This window comes from Callorhinus ursinus, unplaced genomic scaffold (genome assembly GCF_003265705.2).
Source record: "Callorhinus ursinus isolate GAN/ISIS: 27379988/994484 unplaced genomic scaffold, GSC_fseal_2.0 scaffold46, whole genome shotgun sequence".
Lineage (NCBI taxonomy): Eukaryota > Metazoa > Chordata > Mammalia > Carnivora > Otariidae > Callorhinus > Callorhinus ursinus.
This window is the reverse complement of record NW_027397108.1, coordinates 5279213-5299275: the sequence shown is the minus strand read 5'-3', so window position 1 is coordinate 5299275 and position 20063 is coordinate 5279213. Positions and strand designations below refer to the sequence as shown.

The window sequence follows — 20063 nt, the reverse complement described above, 5'->3', positions numbered from 1 at the left end:
CCTCACACTGAAGTAACCAAGCTCGGCCCCATTCAGCAGGTGAGGAAGCCGAGGCTCCGAGAAGTTAACTGTGCAAAGTAACACAGCTGTGGTGGGTGAGGAATCAAACCCAGCCTTGCCCTCGCCAGCTCTGACAGACGGCAGCTGAGGCCTCAGGTGGGACCAGGCACTGGAGGGTCCTGCCCCGACCCCGGCCTGGGATGGACTGTTCGAGAACAGGGACGTTGGCATGAATGACTTGCCAAGCACCCACTGCGTGTCGGGACCGCTGATACCGTGGGATCAGCCCGACCACCACGAATCTGTGTTACAGGCGGGGAGCGGTTCAGTTACTGGCGAGGTGACCGCAGAGCTGCGCCGCAGAGAGAGGTCCCAGGAAGGGAAGCAACAGCTCCTGGAGGCCGCTGCAGAGTCAGCAGGGCTCCCCCCCATCCCAGCTTCTGCCAACTGCCCCCAAAGGAGGAACCAGGAGGGTCAGGAGCAGGGGAAGGAACACGTGGGGCATGGCAGCACCTCAGCCTGAGGATGGACGGGCCTTTACCAGGCCCTAGAGTGTTCACATGTGCCCCGCTTAACACTCATAGATGCCCCCCGAGGCCCCGAATTCCGACACCCCATTTTGCAGGACAACAAGGCCCACAGATGTTTCATATTTGTACAAATCATCAGCTAGTACTTTGGATTTGACCTCAGGTGCTTCTGGGGCTGTGACTTCTTCTTGCCCCCCCCCCAGAGGCTATACCTGGTACGGCCCCTGACCTGGGTTCTCCTATTACTCTGGTTTTGGGGACTGTGCTGGAAAGCGAACCCAGAGGTAGCTAGTTCTCACCGACCGTCCTAAGCCAGCCAGGCACCTCTGCAGCCTCACACACAGCGGTGGGGCCCCTGGAGCAGCCCCGCCCATGCGGAAGACTTCCGGGTGCCCAGGTGCACACACACCTTGCTCACAGCAGCCCTGGGAGGGGCCGCCTCTTATCTCTGCACCTGTCGGGCTGGGCACCAGGCCAGGCAGATGGCTGGTGCCCGAAAGAGGCCTGTTGAGCTGCGGACCCAGCACACGCTAGGGAGAGGCAGCGGGGGTCCGGGGTTCACTCCCAAGTCGAAGGGGATGTTGACAAGTGGAACAGCGTGCATCCTCAGCCGCGCACTCGGGCGCGGTCTGACCTGGATCCTGTCTTGGTTGGGGCAGGAAGCTGGCTTCTGGCAGGAGCGGGTATCTGAACCCTTCATCCAATGGCCTGTGTTGGGGTGGGTGGTGCTACAGTCGGACCCCTACTGACATCTGGCACTGCCCACAGGAGGGGCCCCGACAGTGCCTGGATGGCCTGGGCAGAGGAAAGGACCCTGAATCGTGGGCCTGTGGCACTGGGGCTCCCTTCCATTGAGAATCTGGTGTTTCTCAAGCTTCTTACCACCATCTGCTGGTGCTCCTGTGGCACCCCCCACCCCTGCCCTGAGGAGCTTTCTCGACATTTGCCCCTGTTGTCCCAATATGCACGTATCTGTTTCCGTGCCGTACGTCTGTACTTTACACCAAAAGACAGTTGAGATCTTCTCATCCCCAGGAACCAGTATGCGCCCCCACCAACAAGGCACTGTTTACATAACCCCCGGGGGACAGCCCTTTCCTGCCCTCCCTTCTTGCAGATACTCCAGTGAGAAAGTGGCAGCCTTCAGAATCCAGCTCCCACCCTGGAAAAGAATTCCCAGAAGCGTCTGGTGGCCTGGGCTAAGTCCTAACACTGCCACTTGTGGAGGTTTGCGGAGCACTCGTGAGGCCGTGCACTGGGCCAAAACTTGCTCATGGACTCCTCAGAATTGGCACTCGAGTTACCTGCCTTACGGTGAGAGTGAGGCCCCACCTGAGTCCAGACAGCTGGGAAGTGGGGAGATGGGATCCACAGCCGGGTCCTTGGACCCCAGTGCCCAGGGCTGGGCATGAGCTCTGTGTGCCAGGTGGCCGGGCCCAGCGAGCCCACAGGCCCACTGGCCTCACAGCAGGATGTGGAGACCCCTTTTGACCCCAAACCTATGTGCTTCTTCTTTGGGGGGGGAGTCATTGATTTTTGTGGCAAGCTTGTCTTCCCTCTAAACCCCTCCCCATAAGCCCCCTCACCCTGATTCATGGTTTCCAGAAAAATCTAGAAGTAACAGGAGCAAACACTATAGACAGAGCTTGTTGGGAGCAGAGGCTCTTCCAAATGCACACATGAATCAGCCCCTGCGTCCCTCCGAGAAACCTGCTGAGCTGGATGCACTTGCCACCCCCGTCCTACAGACGTGAGAACCCCCGGGGTAAGCACTGGCCCAGGGTCGCACCGCTGGTAGGAGCTTGACCCCAGGAGCCTGACCCCAGGAGCCTGACCCCCACGTCCGCAGGCCTGTTCACTGAGCGGCACGACGTCACGTCTCCTGCCCCCGCCTACACAGAAGGCCACTTCCCTCTATCGAAAAAGGCACTTACTAGTTTTTCTTTGGCTTAAAAAAAAAAAAAAAACATGTTCTATGTAGAAATGCCACTAAATACAGAAAACCCTGAGGAGACTTTAAATCGCTCCTTATCAGTGGGTATCAGAGGCCACGGAGCCGGGGCCTTCAGGGCAGCAACACAGCCTGGCCTGGGTTCACTCCTGAGCAGAAGGGGACTTCAACGAGCCCATTCCGCACAATGGTGCGTGTTGCCTGCACTCCCCGGGCCCTAAACTCAGGCTCCCCCGCCTCGAGCTAGGCCTCCTGCAGGCTCCCTCCTGGCAGTTCACACAGGACTGCGAGTGGGGGACACGGGCACGGAGAGAAAGAGGGCACTGGACGTCCTTCCTGCCTCGGCCAGGCCCAGTTCTGAGTCTGCAGTCAGCTCCTGGCCCTGCTCCAAATGCCCGGGCTGACCCGTCTGGGGGTGCAAAGTAGGTGTGCTGGGCAGAGGCTGGGTGCCAGGGGCTAGCCAAGCCCAAGGGGTGGGGTGTGGGCTGCCCAGGGCCAGCAGAGCATCGGCCATGAGCTTCCAGAGAGCAGTGCCAGCCTCAGGGCTGGTCGGCCAGACTGGCCTGGGATGGAAGGAAGAACGGCAGCTAGGCTGGGAGAGGCCTGCCCACCCACCCCCGGGGAAGAAGACAGCCAGGCCCGCCCTGCGTTCATGGAGGAAAGGGAGATAAGGCACCTTGAGCATCCCAAAGGCCTCCGATGAGCTGTAGGTGTCAATCACCTCAACATTTAGTCCTCACATTAATGGGGCCAGGCTGGTTCTAGGACTCCCCAGACCTCCCAACAAGCTCAGGGTGGCCGCCAAAGGTCACAGAGCTAATAAGGGGGGAAGCTGGACTCAGTGAGCACACGGCCCAGGTCTTCAGCCTCATTCTGCATTCCACGGGTGGTTTAGAAGCCAGATGGCTGAGAATCACCTTTCTCCTGCTGTGTTGGGCATGGGTAACACCAGGGACAAGCTGGGCAGGTGAGGAAATGGAGACAGGGTGGTTCCCAGGGTTTGGGGCAGCGGCTTTGGCCTGGCAGACATATGGCGTATGCTTGGCGGAACCGTAAGCCAACCTGCCAGCTGAGGCCTGAGCTCGAGCTTGAAGCTGTCCCGGGGACAAGATGCTTCCTTCCAGCACACGGTTTCCTCCTGATTCCCAGAACTTCTGCACAATGTGGGGAGAAGGCTGCCCTACCCACAGAACAGCCGCTGACACTGAGCCCGGGGGCAGGTGCGCCGTGCAAGCCTTGAGAAGCCCGAAGTCCCCAGCACACTGGCCGGGGTCAGGCAGGCCTGGCCCTGATAGCTGCACGTACAACAGCACCCACCCCAAACCCCAGCCCTCCCAGGCCACAAGCCGGAGAGCACAAGGCAGTGGCCCCCCGGCGCGGGGGTGTCAGACTCCAGCAATGCTCTGGGACTTGGTCCTGGTCCCTCCCACCCAGCCACCCTCCCTCTCTAGCTCTCAGGCTGTTGGGAGCTGTTTCAGCCATTCCTTGTTGGACAGGGTTTCCAAGCCTCCAAACAATCCCCTGCTCCCGGCACCAAGCCTCTGGTGCTCACAGTGGAGCTGCGGCATCTGGCCGGGACAGTTCTTTACTGAGCAGCACTGTCCTGGGTGATGTAGACGCTTGCCTCCTACATTCTAGTCATGCTGCCCAGTCTTTGGGACAACCCCAAGTCTTGTCTGCATTTTCCCCCGAAGGCCCCTGAGGGACGAGGCATCTTCCAGCTCACCTTTTCGTAGCTGGTGCTGCTCAGATGCAGAGGGACTGAGAGCAGGAGACCCGTCGGCGCCCCCCCGCCCCCCGCCCCGGCATCTAGCACAGAGCCGGGCCCAGTGCACGTGTGTGGCAAGTGCTTGATAAAGTAAAGAAATGTGTGAGCTGCACACAGTTGCCTCATAAGCTAAGAGGTGGACTCCAAACTCCTAGAGACCCAAACCTGCTCGGTCTTGCTTCTGAGTCCACATTCTTTCCATCGTACCACCCAGCCTGGGCCTCACAGGGTGATGCTGGCCTGCGATGGGGAGAGTTTTCCTTTTTAAGGGTCTCTGGGGAACTTCTCAGGGCTTATGTTACTTTTCAAAGGTGTCAGATTCCAAGGATGCACAGGCCTCCCTGTGGGAAGGCAACTACTCAGGGACTGTGGGCTGGGCTGCCCACACTCTCGGGGAGTGGCAGTGCCTGCTCTAAGTGGGGCTCCTTTGGCCCCCACAAGGCCCCCCATTCCTCTGTTCTTTCCCTTTTACAAATAACTCTCACTGTCCAGTGCTCCAGGTGGTAAGAGCGGTGCACTCTCACCAAGAACCGGCACTGGGCCGGCAGTGGAAAGGCCCTACGTCAGGACACCCATTGTACAGACAAGAAAGCTGAGGCCCAGGAGCCAAGAGCACTGCCTCCAGTTACACAGCAGGCTAAGTGAGACGGCCACACATCCTCAATCCCCAGAAAACACACGCTTCTTGCGATCTGAGTGTGCACTGAATGCCATATTGGGGCTTTTTTCCTCTCAAACTGCTGCTATTAAATCGAGGATGCATCTCACTCCCAACAGTATCTTAAAATAGAGGGAACACCGTTATAACCACAAAGTGTAGTAACTCCCACTTGCCCAGGTCTGCGCTTGCGAGGCGTCTATGCCGTGCCAGCACCCAGGAAATGTCCATCTCACGCTCGTGCCTGGACGCAGATGTGGCTCAGAGAGGACCACGAACTCGCCCAAGGCCACAGGCCACCCCTGGCAACCACGGCCCTGGACCCAGCAGTCCGGCTCTGAATCTGTTGCTTTTTCCAATGTACCGTCCTTTGGAGCTGCTGGGGTTTGTGGGTCCAACGTGTCTGAGGGCCTCTGGTGGGCCAGCGACGCAAGCAGGAAGCAGGGGTCGGGAAGAATTTCTCAAGTCCGAATTATGTCCTGAGCCTCTCCCTCCACCCCAAGATGAAAAAGGCTTCCAGAGGTATAAACCTGCTTTGTGGAAAACACCCGGGCAGGGGTGAGGTGTTACTCTGGGCAGTGGCCAGGAATGCCCCCTGGCTCCCGGTGGCCAGCCCTGGCCTGGGCACCTGACCCCCCCCAACGCCCTGGCAGCAGGCAGGAGGTCGGGAAGCAGACCAGAGAGAACAGAATCCGCATTCGTGAGCATGTTTATGGAGAAGGAAAAAAAATGTGTGTCAACTGCATGATGAAAGGCAAACTGTCAGTGCTTAGTGAGAAATGTGAGTCAGGGCCCAAGCCAGCAGAAGGCCTGGGAGTTCCAGGGGTTTGTGGAGAAAAGCTACAGGAAGAAACTCTCAAGCCACAAGAAGCCGCTGCATGATGTGGGTGCCTAGAGGAGTGTGTGTGTATGTGCAAGTACATGTGCACGTATGTACCACAGGCCTTGGTTTTCCAGCATGTGGGACACCCCTAGCACCTCCCAAGTCCAGGTCAGCCGCTCACCAGGCAGCCGACACGTGTCGGCTGAGGAGACAAGAGACCCCGGTCGGCTCTGGTTGGTGCCGCACCTGCCTCCACCTTGCAGCCCACGAGTGCACTCTGGGCAACCACACGTTCACAAGAGAGGCAGAGCAGAAGCTGCAGAGCCGGGCAACAAGCGGGACTCGGAGAAGGCCCGGCAACACCGACCAGCCCCAGGAACCAGCATCGCCCTGCATCGAGGGGCCCTGGTGCCCAGTCATTAGACAGGCACCTTGCACTGGTTAGAGGCAACCACACAGTCACGCCCATAATCCCTCTGAAAAGCCCCCCAGACGCCACTGACTGCGCCTGTAAGTGCCAACTTCCGGACTCAGTCCTGAGAGTAGGGCAGAGCTCCGTCTGCGGAACAGAACTTGTGGGGGCAAGGAGGGGAGGCATCCGCTGGGCTCCCCAGACCACGGGGGCCCCTTCATCTGGGCCCCCAGAAACCAGGTGCACGTGAGTTTGAGACGGGTCTGGGTGGTTCAAGTGTGAATGGCAGAACTGGAAAGACCCATGAGGGTCAAATATTAAGATCCTTTTATTCTAGAGTCACAATCGAGGCTTGGGAAGGGGTAGGCATGGGCCTGAAGCACCGAGCTCGGTGAGGGACCAACCAGAGTCCTCAGAGCTCTTCCCACCAGTCAGGCCTGCACGCCACACTCTGTCCCTGCCCACTGGGATGCAGAGAAATACACACAGCATGCAGATGACATGACACAGAAACATAGTCACGTGCTGGCTCATGCGCAGATCTACACACATACACACAGAGAAACACACGCGCTCCAAGTTTTGTGCACAAATGCTCATAGCCACACATGAGCACTCATAGCTGCTCATGCACAAAAGCAGCACAAAGCACCCAGACACACTCACACTTGTGCACACACACACACACACACAGGCACTCAAAACACACATATAAGCCCCTTCAGAAAAATCCACATCCACCTCCTATATGCCAACACACACACACACACACACACACACACACACACACACACACACACACTCAGGCAACACACACGTTATAAGTGCACAGAGCCAAAGTCGCCTGAACACATATATGCACTCACAAACTCAGAATGAGCCCCCCCCGCAAAATATAAAGACATTCACACACTCACAGACACACCTGGGTGCCCGTGGGCTCATGGCCATCCTGGCCTCTGGATGCAGACATGTACATACACGTTCTCAACCTCATGGACACAGCTATATACGTTAGGCTCATGCACACACCCTGTGCATGTGCCCAGATGAGCAGACACGAACACAGCCTTGTGTGCGCCCCCACATATGCGCACACAATCACGCACAGAGCTTACGTTCACAAACACACCCTAAATGTGTGCCCGCACGCCCTGCATCTGCATCCTGGGCACCCAGTCACATTTACACACATCTCAAGGGTGCACGCGTACACACATGTGCACACACACTCAGCATGCCCACCCGAGTCCCCCTCTCCTGCCCCACCGGTGACAGGCCCGCAGAGGGGACACTCACAGCAGCTTGAGGATTTCCACGTAGCAGCCGAGGGTGCGGTCGGCCTGGGGGCCCAGCTCGATGCTCATGGTGCTGCAGGCAGGGCTGACCATGAGGCAGTCGATGAGGTTGGGCTCGCTGTCGTTGCCCGCGCTGGCCGTGAGCGCTGGCTTGGCAGTGCTGGTATGCTCCACCTCCACGTGGATCTCGCTGGAGGCCACGACCACCGACTTGAGCCGCGCCTCAGACAGCGTGGCTTCCTGAGACACCAGGTCCGGGCTGGGGTGCAGAAGGCGCAGAGGTAAGGTGGGCTTCCGGTCGCAGGGCTGCTGGCAGCCGTTCCGGATCTCCTTCAGGCTGGGGGAGTTGTCACGGCTGCCGGGAGAGCGGAGGGGGGGCGTGTGAGCACGGACGCCCGCGTGTGGCCCTGAGCCGTCACACACCCTGCAGCCGGTGGTGGTGCCGGGAGCCAGTGGTGTCCTATCCCACCCCACGAGGGAGGAAACTGAGGCTCAGGCTGGGAGAGTGGTTTGCTCCAGGTCTCAAGACAGGGATAGGCGGAGGTGGCGTCCACCCCTAAGGGTCTGTCACTGAAGCTTAGGCTGCAGTCCCGGCACACAGAAGGCATTCGACACACATTCGATGACTGGTGGAGTGAACGTTTACCCCTATGTAATATCCACGAGGCCTTGGCCATCACCTCCACCACAAGGCCTTCCCTGGCCATCTATGAGGCCTACTAAGTGCCTTCGCTTCTAGTTGCATCCTGGAGTCTAGCTGCCCCTTTTCCCCCCCTGGTGGGGGAGGGGCGGCCAGGCCTCACCTCTACTGCCCCATCCCTGGCCAGGTGAGAAAGCTCAGCATCCACTCTCCACCTGGAAGCCCACTTCAAAGGGATCCCAAACCCCAGAATTCTAGCCTCCTGCAGTCTGCAGGTCCATCCGGTCCACCCCTGCTCTTGGCTGAACCCCCAGGTACAGCATCTCCAACCACCTGGAGGAACGATGCTTGGTAACAGGGGTTTGCTGAGAAAAGGGCTCCACGGCATCACTGACATCACATCTGTGTGGGAAATGCTGGGCCAAACACACTGAAATTAGGCCTCTATATCGCAGGACTTGTCAGAGCCTTGAGGCTGGCTAAAGCACCTCCTCACTCAGTGGGCGGCTCACTAGAGGGAAGACAATCCCAGAAATGGGCTTCCTTTGTTGGTGTTCCAGCGTGGCACAGCACTGAGGGCTATCACAGACCTCACAGATATTCTGAGACCTCCCGGGAAGGCCAGTATCACCATCACCCTGTTATCAGTGAGCAGACACTCTCAGAGGTCAAATGTCCTACCCTTGATAACATGGCTTATAAGTGGAGGTGGCTGGGATTTGAAATCAGGTCTCTGACTATAAAGCCCTGGCTCTTCACCACCACCGTGGTCCTGTGCAGATCCTCCTCCTCCATGAAGTCTTCCCTGATTTCTTCCACTTGCCACCTTTACACTTCTACCCCTGAACTAGAGCTTTCCACCCCTGGCTGGATACTGCTACCCCTTGTGGGCACTTCTGAACATCCTGAAGCCCAATTTGATTAGAATCTCTGGGTTGGGGTCCAGATACCAGTAACTTTCCGGGCTCCCTGTGTGTGCAGTCAAGGTTGAGTCCACTGCTCCAAGGGACTCCGAGCATGATAGCATGATCACAAACAGCTGCTGATCCAAGCCCTCCCTAAATGTGCCACATACATGTGCCCTCTGCTTGCAAAGAGATGTACACATTCCTTGTGCACAAGGACTGGGTTGAGCACAGATTTCAGGTACAATGCACCTGGAGGGCCCGAATTTCTCCACGTGCCACAAGCCAGGCCTCAGCTGAACCCACCAAAGATGTTTAATAAATACACTTTAAACTTTGCTGGGGAAGAACAAAACCCATCAACTAAAGTCCGAGAATTCAATGGCTGATGGAAAATTGTGTGTGGTCTGGGGTGAGGTTGTGGGGGGGAGGGGCAGTGTAACTATCTCCATGGGTTCAGAGCTTATTTGCTACCCAAATACTCAACACTCCATTTCCCTTTGTTTGCCTCTGCTGGGATTTAGGAGTGGATTTTCAAGGCTGTTTGGCTCAGATCGGGTGATTTTCCAGCGAGCTATGCTAACCTGGGTCAAGTTGTCTGTTCTCCTGTGAGTACATCATGTACCCACCGAGAGCACCGTGGACAGGCCCGGAGGACATGGGGCTTTATCTTCCAGGGACTGACCACCACTATGGGATGGACTTGAGCCTGGCAAAGGTCCCCCAGCATTGCAGCCCTTACGATGACTTCCAGGAGGAACTAATAGGAAACTACTCTGGGCTCCAAGGGGGCTGTGCTGCTCTGAGCTGGGAGCTGGGACAGGCCTATGCAGGAAGCAGCAGGACCTGCCTCGCCCTCCCCAGGCCTCCACCCTGGGCACCTGGTTGCAATCCGCTCAAGGTCACACTTGCCCTCCTCCAGTCCATCCTCCATGTAGCAGAAGCCAGGGGGGAATTTGGAAACTGACAGCTCATCAAGTCCCGGTGTAGTCTACTTAAAACCTATCGGTGACCCCAGTGCTCTCAGAATAAACACTCCAGAACTGAAACACAGGGCCAGCTCTGCCACTCAAAGCGTGGTCCCCAGGCAGCAGCACCAGCATGCCTGGGAGGCTGGAAGACAAACAGAGTCTCAGGCCCCGGCCTAGCCCTGCTGAATCGGAATGTGCTCAGCACAGGAAGCTAGAGCTGCTCAGCTGTACTAGTCCCCCCATGGCCTGGCTGGGCTGCTGTCCTCCCCAACTCCATCTTCGCTTCTCTTCCCCTCACTCTGCTCTCACATTGTTTCCCTCCTTCCTCCCCTGCAGCGGCCTTTATCGAGGAGCAGAGTGCCTGTGGATGCTGCAAAGAACGCGAATTCCTGGGCCCACCGGGGAAGTGCCATGTCCAGGGGATTCTGAAGCAGGTGTTTAAGGACCAGAGATGGAAAAGGTGACTAATGCCGACCCCATCCGCACCCCTGGGCCTTTGCATGTGCTGTTTCCTCTGCCTAAATCACCTTGTCCTGCCTCCTGCCTTGCCAACAGCGAGGAGCTCTCAACTTAAATATCACCTCTGTGAAGGATCCCTTCCTCACCTCCCCCCAGAGCAGGAGTTCTCAACTCTGGCCACACACTCGACTTGCCTGGGAAGTTTAAAATGAAAAAAGAACAAGAGCAAAAAAAGCCAAAACCAAAACCAAAACCAAAACAAACCAATGCCAGGCAGGGCCCTCCCAATCAGATCCGAATTACAGTGGATGGGGCCCGGGCACCCCTTTTTTTCTTTAAGATATAACCAGTGTTATGCTGATGCAATAAGAACTCGCCAGAAAAAAGGAGCCCCGGCTGCAGCATCTGCCAGTGTCCTTGGTGAGAATACGCCCACCACGACTGAACCCAAACTATCAAGGTGCCATCAGGGACTATGGAATTGGGAAGTGACACGCTTCCAAATGCAACAGGACTCCAGCACACCCCGGACAGTGAAGCACGTCAACCTCAGGTGCCGAGCTTCGTGAACTTTTACTGGTGTGACACCCAGCCGCCAGACCAGGATTCCTGCACCTCGGCACTACTGATGCTTGGGGCCAGATCAGTCTCTGTGGGGGCTGCCCGGGCACGGTAGCATGCTTCGCAGCATTTCCGACTTCTCCAGGCTGGACGCCAGCAGCACCCCTCCTCCCGCCCAGGCTATGGCAACCCAAAAGGTCTCCAGACATTGCCAAACACCCGTGGGGCTCCAAACTGCTCCCAGCTGAGCGCCACTGACCTAGAGCAAGATGGGAAACGTTCCTAGGAACCCAGAGGCTTCTCTCATGCCCTTCCACCTAACATCCCACCCCAAAGGGGGCCGCCCTTCTGGCCCCCACCACCACACATTCCTTTTGCCTATTCCTGAAATTCCAGGAAAAAGAATCACGCTTCCTGTATCTTTTGGGTCTGGCTTCTTTTGCCCAGTTTGCCCTTTGTGAGATTTATTCATCGTTCGTCGTTCTCGTTCACCCACTCCTGCTGCTCTATAGCATGCCTTTGTGTGGACAGACCCCAACTGTCCATCAATCCTCCTGTCGTAGGACATCGGAGTGGAGGCAGATTTTAGTTAGGGGCTGTTACAAATAACGCTGCTAGAATATTCCTGTACGTGTCTTCTGATGAACGTCCCCAAAGCTATGAGCAGCTGGGTCACAGGGTACATGTGTGCTTAGCTGATGTTCTGATTTTGTAAACCCTTCCCAAGTGATGGAAAGGTTGAAACTCCCTGACACAGACCACGCTCCCTCGCTACTCCTCCATCTCCTGCTACACCGTCCGCTCTGGGAGGGCAAGGGCTCCATGTAACCGGTTCGCCTTTGTGCCCTCGGCGCCTGGCACATAATGAGCTGTCATCAGACGAGGGCTGAGAGGGTGAGAAGGATGAAGGCTGGTGGTTCCCATCCCCAGGCCCCTGTCTGTGCAACAGTGTGCGCAGTTCCTACTTCTGGTCCTTTCCACCTCTACCCTTCTCCTGGGGTGGGTGTTGGCAGAGAGATTTCCAGAGTTCTTCTGCTTCCTGCTCCTGAGTCAGGAAAACCTGCTCCAGGGCACCTGGGCAGGGCTTTGAGGACACAGAGGGAAAATTCTGGGAGGTGCTGTTTCCTGCTCCTGCCCCCTCCCAATCTCAGGCCAGGCATGCACCAAGCGGGCCCTGGGAGGCCGAGATGAGTCACGGGCCTCGGGAGGAAAGGGAGCCTGAGAATGTGTGACAGTCCGAATGGCTTCCCTGCTTGCTAGGGTGGCCTGAGTTAGAAATGCATGCTGACCGGCTCCGGAGCTACAGTGTGGGAGGCCAAGGGCAAGTGACCGTCCCTGCACACAGGGATGCTGGGATGGTTGTACTAGCCAAGTGCTACCCTTTGACCTGCTGCTGCTGCTTTTTTTTTTTGTTTCTTTTGCTTTTAATATAACATGCTGTAGGGCACAGAACAAGCACTTACAAATGCCCTGCATGACATCTTCATGTTCTGGCCCCAGGGGTTCTATTACCTCCTTCTGAACGGGGAAATGATTTAAGAATGGACAGGTCCCAGTTGAATATCAGGACCTAGGGCTACGGATATTAAAAATAGTAATCCTCCCTTCTCAAGTCCTGTCATGAGAAAATATGCCCTTAATGAGCCTTTGTGGCCCCTTCCCCAAGATCTCAAAGTACAGTGTTTGTTTTAGAAGCTTCATTTGTGCAGATTTTCTGCGTGTCAGAATGTTCCACCGCCTTCTCTCTAAGGACAGTAGCTCTAGCTACACACATTTTGGTCCCCTGGGAGTTGTGCAGTGTACCACCAGAACAACTGGACAGGAGAGCTACAGCAGATGCTACCTGGTCCTGCGCATCACATCCTCTCTGATGACCCCAGGGGTCACTGTATAAAGTTCTACACAAACTAGTGGCAACTGCATCACTCTGCATCCCAGGAGTGAACCTCAGTCAGGAAAGAATGGAAGCTGGTAAGTACCTACCCCAGTGCCATCATCCCTCAGGGGAATGGCTCAAACATGTTCCACACAGGCTCCTGGGGGGGGGGGGGTCCCAGTGGGGAATGTGCAGGTGCCTGCAGTGGTCACCAGACCTACTGGCTGTCCTCCCTTCTTGGGTCCCCTCCCCGAGCTTCCTCAGGTTACATCCTTAATAAGCTGCTTGCCCCCAAACCCTGGAGGACCCAAGGCAGTGGCCCTGCCATGCCCTCTTCTGGCCACGCACTAGCATATGGCTCCAGTTTCTTGTTTTCTCAGCCTTTCCCCATCTGACTCGATCCTGCGTATCGTACGCCATCTCCCCCAGTAGCACCTGAAACCGTGCCTGACACGCACAGGCGCTCAAGGAATCCATGCGCACCACGGGCAAAATGAAATTCTGCCGATGAAGACAAGGGAGAAAACCTCCTGCTAGCCCTTGTGCACACGCACGGACACGCACACTCACCCCCCCCACGCACACCTGCACCTGCGTGCACGCATGCTATCTCTCACACAAGCCCCGATGTATCACACGCACCAGGTGGTGAGAAATCTTCAGAATCAAACACTTGCTCCTAAAGCCAAGGCAACACAACAGCCTCGCAGTTGCTAGTGTTGATTCACAGTGTTTGCTTTTCCAGTAACATCGCTAGGTTCGGGGCCGGGAATCGGGTGAGTGCACGGGCTCAGCAAACACCCTGGAGGCAGTCCCAGCAAACGCCACTCCACCTGCCTGGCTTGGCCAAGGTACAAGCCGCCCTCCCCGGTGACTCGGCCCTTCGCAGTCACCATCCCGAGGTGGTAGCGGGCTCTCCTGGGGGCAGCAGGGCTGACCTGTTGATGAACTCTTCATAGCAGGAGTAGATGGCAGCCAGGCACACGGCCACCAGGTTGGGCAGGACCCGGGGGTGGGGGCAGTGCCCCGTGGGGCCGTGCATGCTGGAAGAGAGCAGAGCACAGGGTGAGCAGGCCGCTGAAGAAGCGGCGCCCACGCAGGGAGGCGGGTGGGGGGCGGGGTGGAGCCCTCCTCAGTGGGTTAGGAGAACGACCCAGTTTTCTAATTCACGGAAAGACTTAGCATACGGTAGTCAGATATCCCAGGATAGTCGTATTTATGCCTGGGGGTTCTGGAATAATAATTCATAATACCACATTTCAGTCTCAAAAGTGGCCTGCCTTGAAAGAAAAACGATTATGGTCCCCCTGGCCCAGCACATGGCCCGGGGCACATTTGCTAAGTCCTCCCTGAATGCCAGCTATTGTTATTCATTATGGCCATCACTGTGCTTCAGTTTTCCCGTCTGTAAAATGGGGACCAACACCGCTACGCCAGGGCGGTCTGGAGCCTGGGAATAATATCTGTAACACTCCTGGAAAATCACTGTGGCCACTGATAAGAGAAGCCTAACCTGAAAAAATTTTACAAACCATAACTGGGCACTTTAAAGGGACCCTGAAGTCACCAGGGCTCCAGCAGAGGGATACTTCCTTGGGATTTAGAAATGCTTTGTGAGTTCTAGGTGAGTATACTTAGGACACACATAAGCTTCAAAACCAGCTAGAACCGGCTCTTTTGATTTTCTTAAAAAATGAGAAGAGTCATGACAGTGATCGCTGACATCTGCATCGTGCTGACACAGTTCCTAGTGTTGATGGGTATTAGCTCACTGAACCTGCACATTAACCAGATGAAGCGAGTACTATGGTTCTCATTTTCCAGATAAGGAGACAGAGGCACAGAAAGAAAATTTTAAAATCAAAGAAAAAGCAAGCCCTCTCCTCCAAAACACCAGAAGTGAGTAAGAACCAGAAGATCTGGTTTCCTCTTGCCCGAGTTTGGGAGGTGGTTGTTCAAGTCCTCCCCATGATGAACCTCTGGGGCCAGCAGGGCACTACCCTCTGACGCACTCAGCACTCGTAAACCAAAGGTGTGGAAGGTGTGGGACCCAGGGAAACAATCCTATTATTTAGAACTGGTACCATTTCCTGAGTTTCTACTGTGTGTCAGGTACTGTGCTAGGGGCTTCCTCATGTATCACCTTATTTAATTATGCAACAACCCCTGTGGACAGTGGAGTAAACAGGACCAGAGAGGTACAGCAACTGGCTCAATGTCATACAGCTAGTAAGCGTCTCAGACCACATGGGGTCGAGAGGACCCATGTGACCCCTGTAGAAGACGAGATGCTTGGGGCCTTTGAATACAAGTGGCTTCTCTCTGGGCATCAGTGGCATGAGCAGTTCTGGGGTGGAGACGAGAGTTGGCTGGTAGACAAGGTGGGAGGGGGTCCAGCTGGGAGACCCACCTTTGAATGAACTTCTTCACCACTTCCATCCCCGCGTTGAGCTCGTTCAAGGCGAGGATGTACTCCTGAGTAAACAGCCTCAGTCGTGGGCACTTCCCAAAGTCCTGCAGAGAGAGCAGAGGGAGAAGCTGGGAGAGGCTGCAGAGAAGGCCAGGATCCCAGAAGGGGCAACGGGACCCCGCTCTGCCCACAGCTGTTGGTGTGGAAGGCAACGGGAAGACACCAGCCAACACCTCTTTCTAGAAAGCACACGTTTTTCACTTCAAGAACCTGGCCTCATCACACTCTTGCTTACACCCTTCGATGGCTGCCCTGTTTCTTCTCCTGAGCAAGAGGGCAGGAAGGAGGTACAAGAACCAGACATGGCCCCAGGGTGAAGCTGTTTCCCAGTCATGGGCTCCTCAGATGGCTCCCTCCTGCTCTAGGCTGACCCCAGCCACCCACTGGATTCCAGAAAATACTTAAGGAGCATTTGAGGACCTCATTCTTTTAGTTGTAGAAAAAGCTACCCCTCATATGGCACATGGAATCAAAAAGGCAGATGAGACAGACGGACAAGCTTGAAAAAAAGCTAGCTGGACAGGTAATTGTGTGTGAGAGATGTGGGGTGTGGGGTGTGTGTGTGTGTGTGTGTGTGTGTGAGAGAGAGAGAGAGAGAGACGTGGAGTGTGGGAGATGGGGTGTGTGTGTATGTGTGCGTAAGAGATGTGGGGTGTGCGAGAGTATGTGTGAGAGACGTAGGGTGTGGGAGGAGGTGTGTCTTTATGAGAGACATGGGGTGTGGGAGATGGTGTGTGTGAGAGACGTGGGGTGTGGGAGGAAATACGTGTTTATGTGTGAGAGACGTGGGGTGTGGGGGGAGGGGCGTGTGTGTAAGAGATGTGGGGTGTGTGAGAGACATAGGGTATAGGAGGAGGTGTGTGTGTATGAGAGACATGGTGTGGGAGTGTGTATGTGAGAGAGACGGGTGGGGGACGAGGTGTGTGTGTGTGAGAGAGAGAGACAGGTGGGGTGTGGGAGTGTGTGTGTGAGAGACGGGTGTGGGAGGACGTGTGTGTGAGAGACGTGGGGTGTGGGAGCGTGTGAGAGGTATGGGTGTGGGAGGGTCTGTGTGAGAGATGTAGAGTGTGCGAGGAGGGGTGTGTGTGTGTGAGAGAGAGAGATCTGGGGTGTGCGAGGAGGTGTGTGTAAGAGACGTATCGTGTGTGTGTGTGTGTGAGGCTTATGGCCTGGGAATGGAGGTGTGTGCCCTGGACAGTGAGTGGCTGGTGTGTGTCTGGGAGTCCGTGTGAAAGGGGCGCAGGCAGGAGGGAGGAGAGGGTAAATCTGCTCAATGTTAGGGAAAGGCCCCAGCCCCCGGGGGCGAGGACGTCTCCATCCACCGGCTCAGCCTGAGTCCCCGCATCTCACTTCAGCTGATGACTAACTAAGGGGCACTGAGCAAGGACAGAGGGACTCCTCCCTGCTCCAGTGAGGGGCATCACTGGACACTTCTGTTTCCTTCGCTTCCCCAACACAGCACATCAACGGGGCAGGTGACAGAGTTCAGCTGAGTGGAGAGGCACATCTCCTTGGTGGCTGCTGGCGCAGGGGCTTGTCAGGAGAGGAGACATGATAGCCAGGAAAGGAGCCTGTGTCCGTTCCCACGTTCACAGTAGGGGCCTGGAGGGGTGAGGCCTGCCGGGACAGCAGTTCTCTTCATGGACTTCTAAACCTGTGGCCTGGGTTGTGAACAGTCAGAAAGGGCGTGAGGTGTGGTGTGTGAGGAGGGTGACCAGCCAGACATCAGAGGGAAGAGTCACATCTCCAAACTCGTCTGCCCTCTTCCTGCCCCCACTGAGTGGAACCCATTCAGTAAAAAGCAACTGGATCGGCATCCTCATTTGAGATAAAACAGTGGAGACTTTCTTCACAGCTCTAACTGATTCTGCGGGCCCTCGAGAAAGCTGGGAGGAGAACACGTCCCTCCCACACCCTCCTGCCTGCTCACAGAAGCAAGTTTCTAGAGCTGCTTGGTGCTTCTTCACCTGGAGTAAAGAGGCTGAATTATAGTCCTCAAGCCAATGAGGGGCCTCGTTGCTTCCATTCTCCCTACCAGGATGACGCACTTCCGTGAGGAGGGCGGCAGGAGCCACGGGGAAAGCTCAGAAGGAAGATACACACGTGTGTGCACACATACACCCCCACACCCACACACACACTCACACACACAGAGCACTGGGCTACATAAGGCCCCTGCCTGAAGAGAAAACTGAAACTTGATTGTGCTTCCAAACTAAGGAAGACATCTCAAGTCCCCAAGTCCCCAAGTCCCCTAGTGCCCTGGAAAAAGGCTGTGTGGATCCTCTCGGGGTCTCATCGCCCCTGTTGTGCAGTGAGGGCTGTAACCGTGGATCTCTATGCCCCCCAAGTCCCCAAGTCCCCTAGTGCCCTGGAAAAAGGCTGTGTGGGTCCTCTCGGGGTCTCATCGCCCCTGTTGTGGAGTGAGGGCTGTAACCGTGGATCTCTATGCCCCCCTTTCACTTCTAAGGGTTTAGGAGTCCATGGAAACTGCTTCAGCTCAACCCTGCTAAAGATAACCATCCTTATCTTTGCTATTAGATTTCTGGAGAGTCAAGGTCATTTTCTTGGAAATGAACATTATAGATGGGTCTGATGGCCTTTCGACATGTGGGTGAGGGACATTTTACCTCTTTGGAAAAGCTAAAAATGCTCTTCCTGGAAAAGCAGGTGGTCAGATCACCCACTGGTCCACTAGGGACCACAGGCACTCTTGAGAATACAGTTTAACAAATTGTTTAGAATCTCCAGGAGAACATTCTAGAGGACTGCTTCCATCTGTATCTAATTTTTATTTCAGTCCAGTGAGTAACACTCTCTGAGACTCTTCTCTAAGATTCAATGTACTCATCCATGAAATGGGACACGTGATACATTTGCCAAAAGATGCACCCTGAGGATAAGGGAGGCTCTAAAGTCCCAGAACACCTCTGTGGCCTATGATTTCCTCCAGCTCCCAAATGTTCCAGTGCCTCCTTAATAGGAAACGCTGCATGCGCAGTGAAGAGAAGCCGCTGCTCGTGTGATGCTGACAGTCGTGTAGCTGGTGGCAGGCTAGGCACACCCATTAGTCAGTGACTACACTCCCCACACCAGCCAGAAGCCCCAGCTCAAAATAGTGCATCTGGCCCATGGCCGGGAAATAAGCTGTAGGGAGCATGAAATGAGTGACACCAAAGGTCTGCCATGTTTCCTGTGCCTACAGAAGCCACGATCACTGCTTCACGCGCACCTGTCCTTCTGCGGAAGGGACTAATGCCCCTCCATCCTATCTACAGTTCTCTTCTAACAGAGTTCATGGTGTGTAACTAGACGCCAAGAGCAAAGAGCGACACAAAGCTTTATCGTATCCCCAGACGCTGAGGATCACTTGGGGAGCTCTTTAAACGTTAAGTGAGAATTCATGCCTGAAGGTCCCTGATCTCTGCCAGGCCACAACAGATGCTATAAATTGTGGATTTGCCCTGTAGCTGTTCTGAATTTTATCCAGAAAATTATTACATGGTCAACACTCTAGGCCCATAAAACTAACCAAATATAAGGGAGATGTTGTATGGTTAAGCCGTGGGAGGCTGGCCTGAATTTGGACTCTTTTCCCTCGGAAGTCAGATGTCCCAAAAGAAGCATTATTAAACAGCTTATTGATGACCACAGAATACACAAAAATGTTTCTGTGCCCAAGGAGGCATGGGCCCAGACAGTATACCCTGGGGGTTTGGCTCTGTCATTGGTAAGTTGTGACAGGAAGGTCCTTTGCAAAAGAAACTCTGAAATCTCTGCTCTAGACTCTGAAAAGGGTACAACCCTCACCTCACACCACCTCCACAGTGATTTTAAAGTGAACAATCAGAAATCTTTTCCTCTCAGAAGCCTGAAGCCAGAGAGTGCCCCCGAAACTATAAAAGCCCAAATTAGGGCACAAATTTACGCTCTCCACCACTACCATGGGGAACTTCTTTGTTAGTCCCGGAGAAAGAACTGGATGGAGTATTCCTCTCCGCTGTGTTGTGAAAATCAGAAATGCATTTATCTCAAATCAAGGAAGATCTCAGAAATAAGCAGCAATTCAATTATGGTATGGGATTGCCCAGGGCAGACAATGGTAAAGAGAACCCGTAAGGTGCCAGCACCATTCAGAGTGGCTGCTGGAATGCTGTGTTGAGACAGATTCTGAAGCTGTCTCTTCAGAGCGCTCGGCAGGAAGGGTGCTGTAATCGATTGATGATGTCTGCCACAAGTGTGGATGGGGCAGAAGAGCACATGTGTCATACACTTCCGTCCGGACTGGGATTAGGGGATTGGTGTAGAGACACAGTGGTCTTCACATGCTGAATCCTGACAGGGCAGGGGGGCAGTAGTCATGGGTACCCCACATCTGACTCAGTGCTCCAACGTGTGCTGCAATTACAGAGATGCCTCCGTATCACCCAGGTGACTTGAGTCCTGGTTGGTGGCTGGCTCCGGAGAGCACATTGGAACACTGGCCCTCACATTCGACGGCTGCTCCTCGGCACCCCTCATGAGCACTAAGGGCTGCTCATTGGTTCCCTGAGTGACCTACGGAGCCTTTCTGGGTCCCAGACACCTCACCTATGAAAGGGGCTCCCGGGCTTTCATAGGGTTAAAAGACATGTGACATGCTTGAGCGTCACATTGTGTCTGGCTCTCAGAAGGTGCTCGGTAAATATCTATGAGTAGATGTTAGTTATTCTCATTCCTAGCTGTGGCCCCTGGGGCCAGT

General features: G+C 55.2%; 1 protein-coding gene across 1 annotated transcript in view; it reads right to left on the bottom strand.

Moving 5' to 3' along the window:
- Positions 1 to 20063, bottom strand: part of CMIP (c-Maf inducing protein) — a 228954-nt gene that overhangs the window by 17830 nt on the left and 191061 nt on the right. Inside the window, exons 8-10 of the mRNA XM_025860400.2 lie at positions 15263 to 15366; positions 13791 to 13895; positions 7442 to 7795 (exon numbers count right to left, since the gene is read on the bottom strand). Coding sequence (XP_025716185.1) covers positions 7442 to 7795; positions 13791 to 13895; positions 15263 to 15366 — 563 coding nt within the window. The remainder of the gene's footprint in view (positions 1 to 7441; positions 7796 to 13790; positions 13896 to 15262; positions 15367 to 20063) is intronic.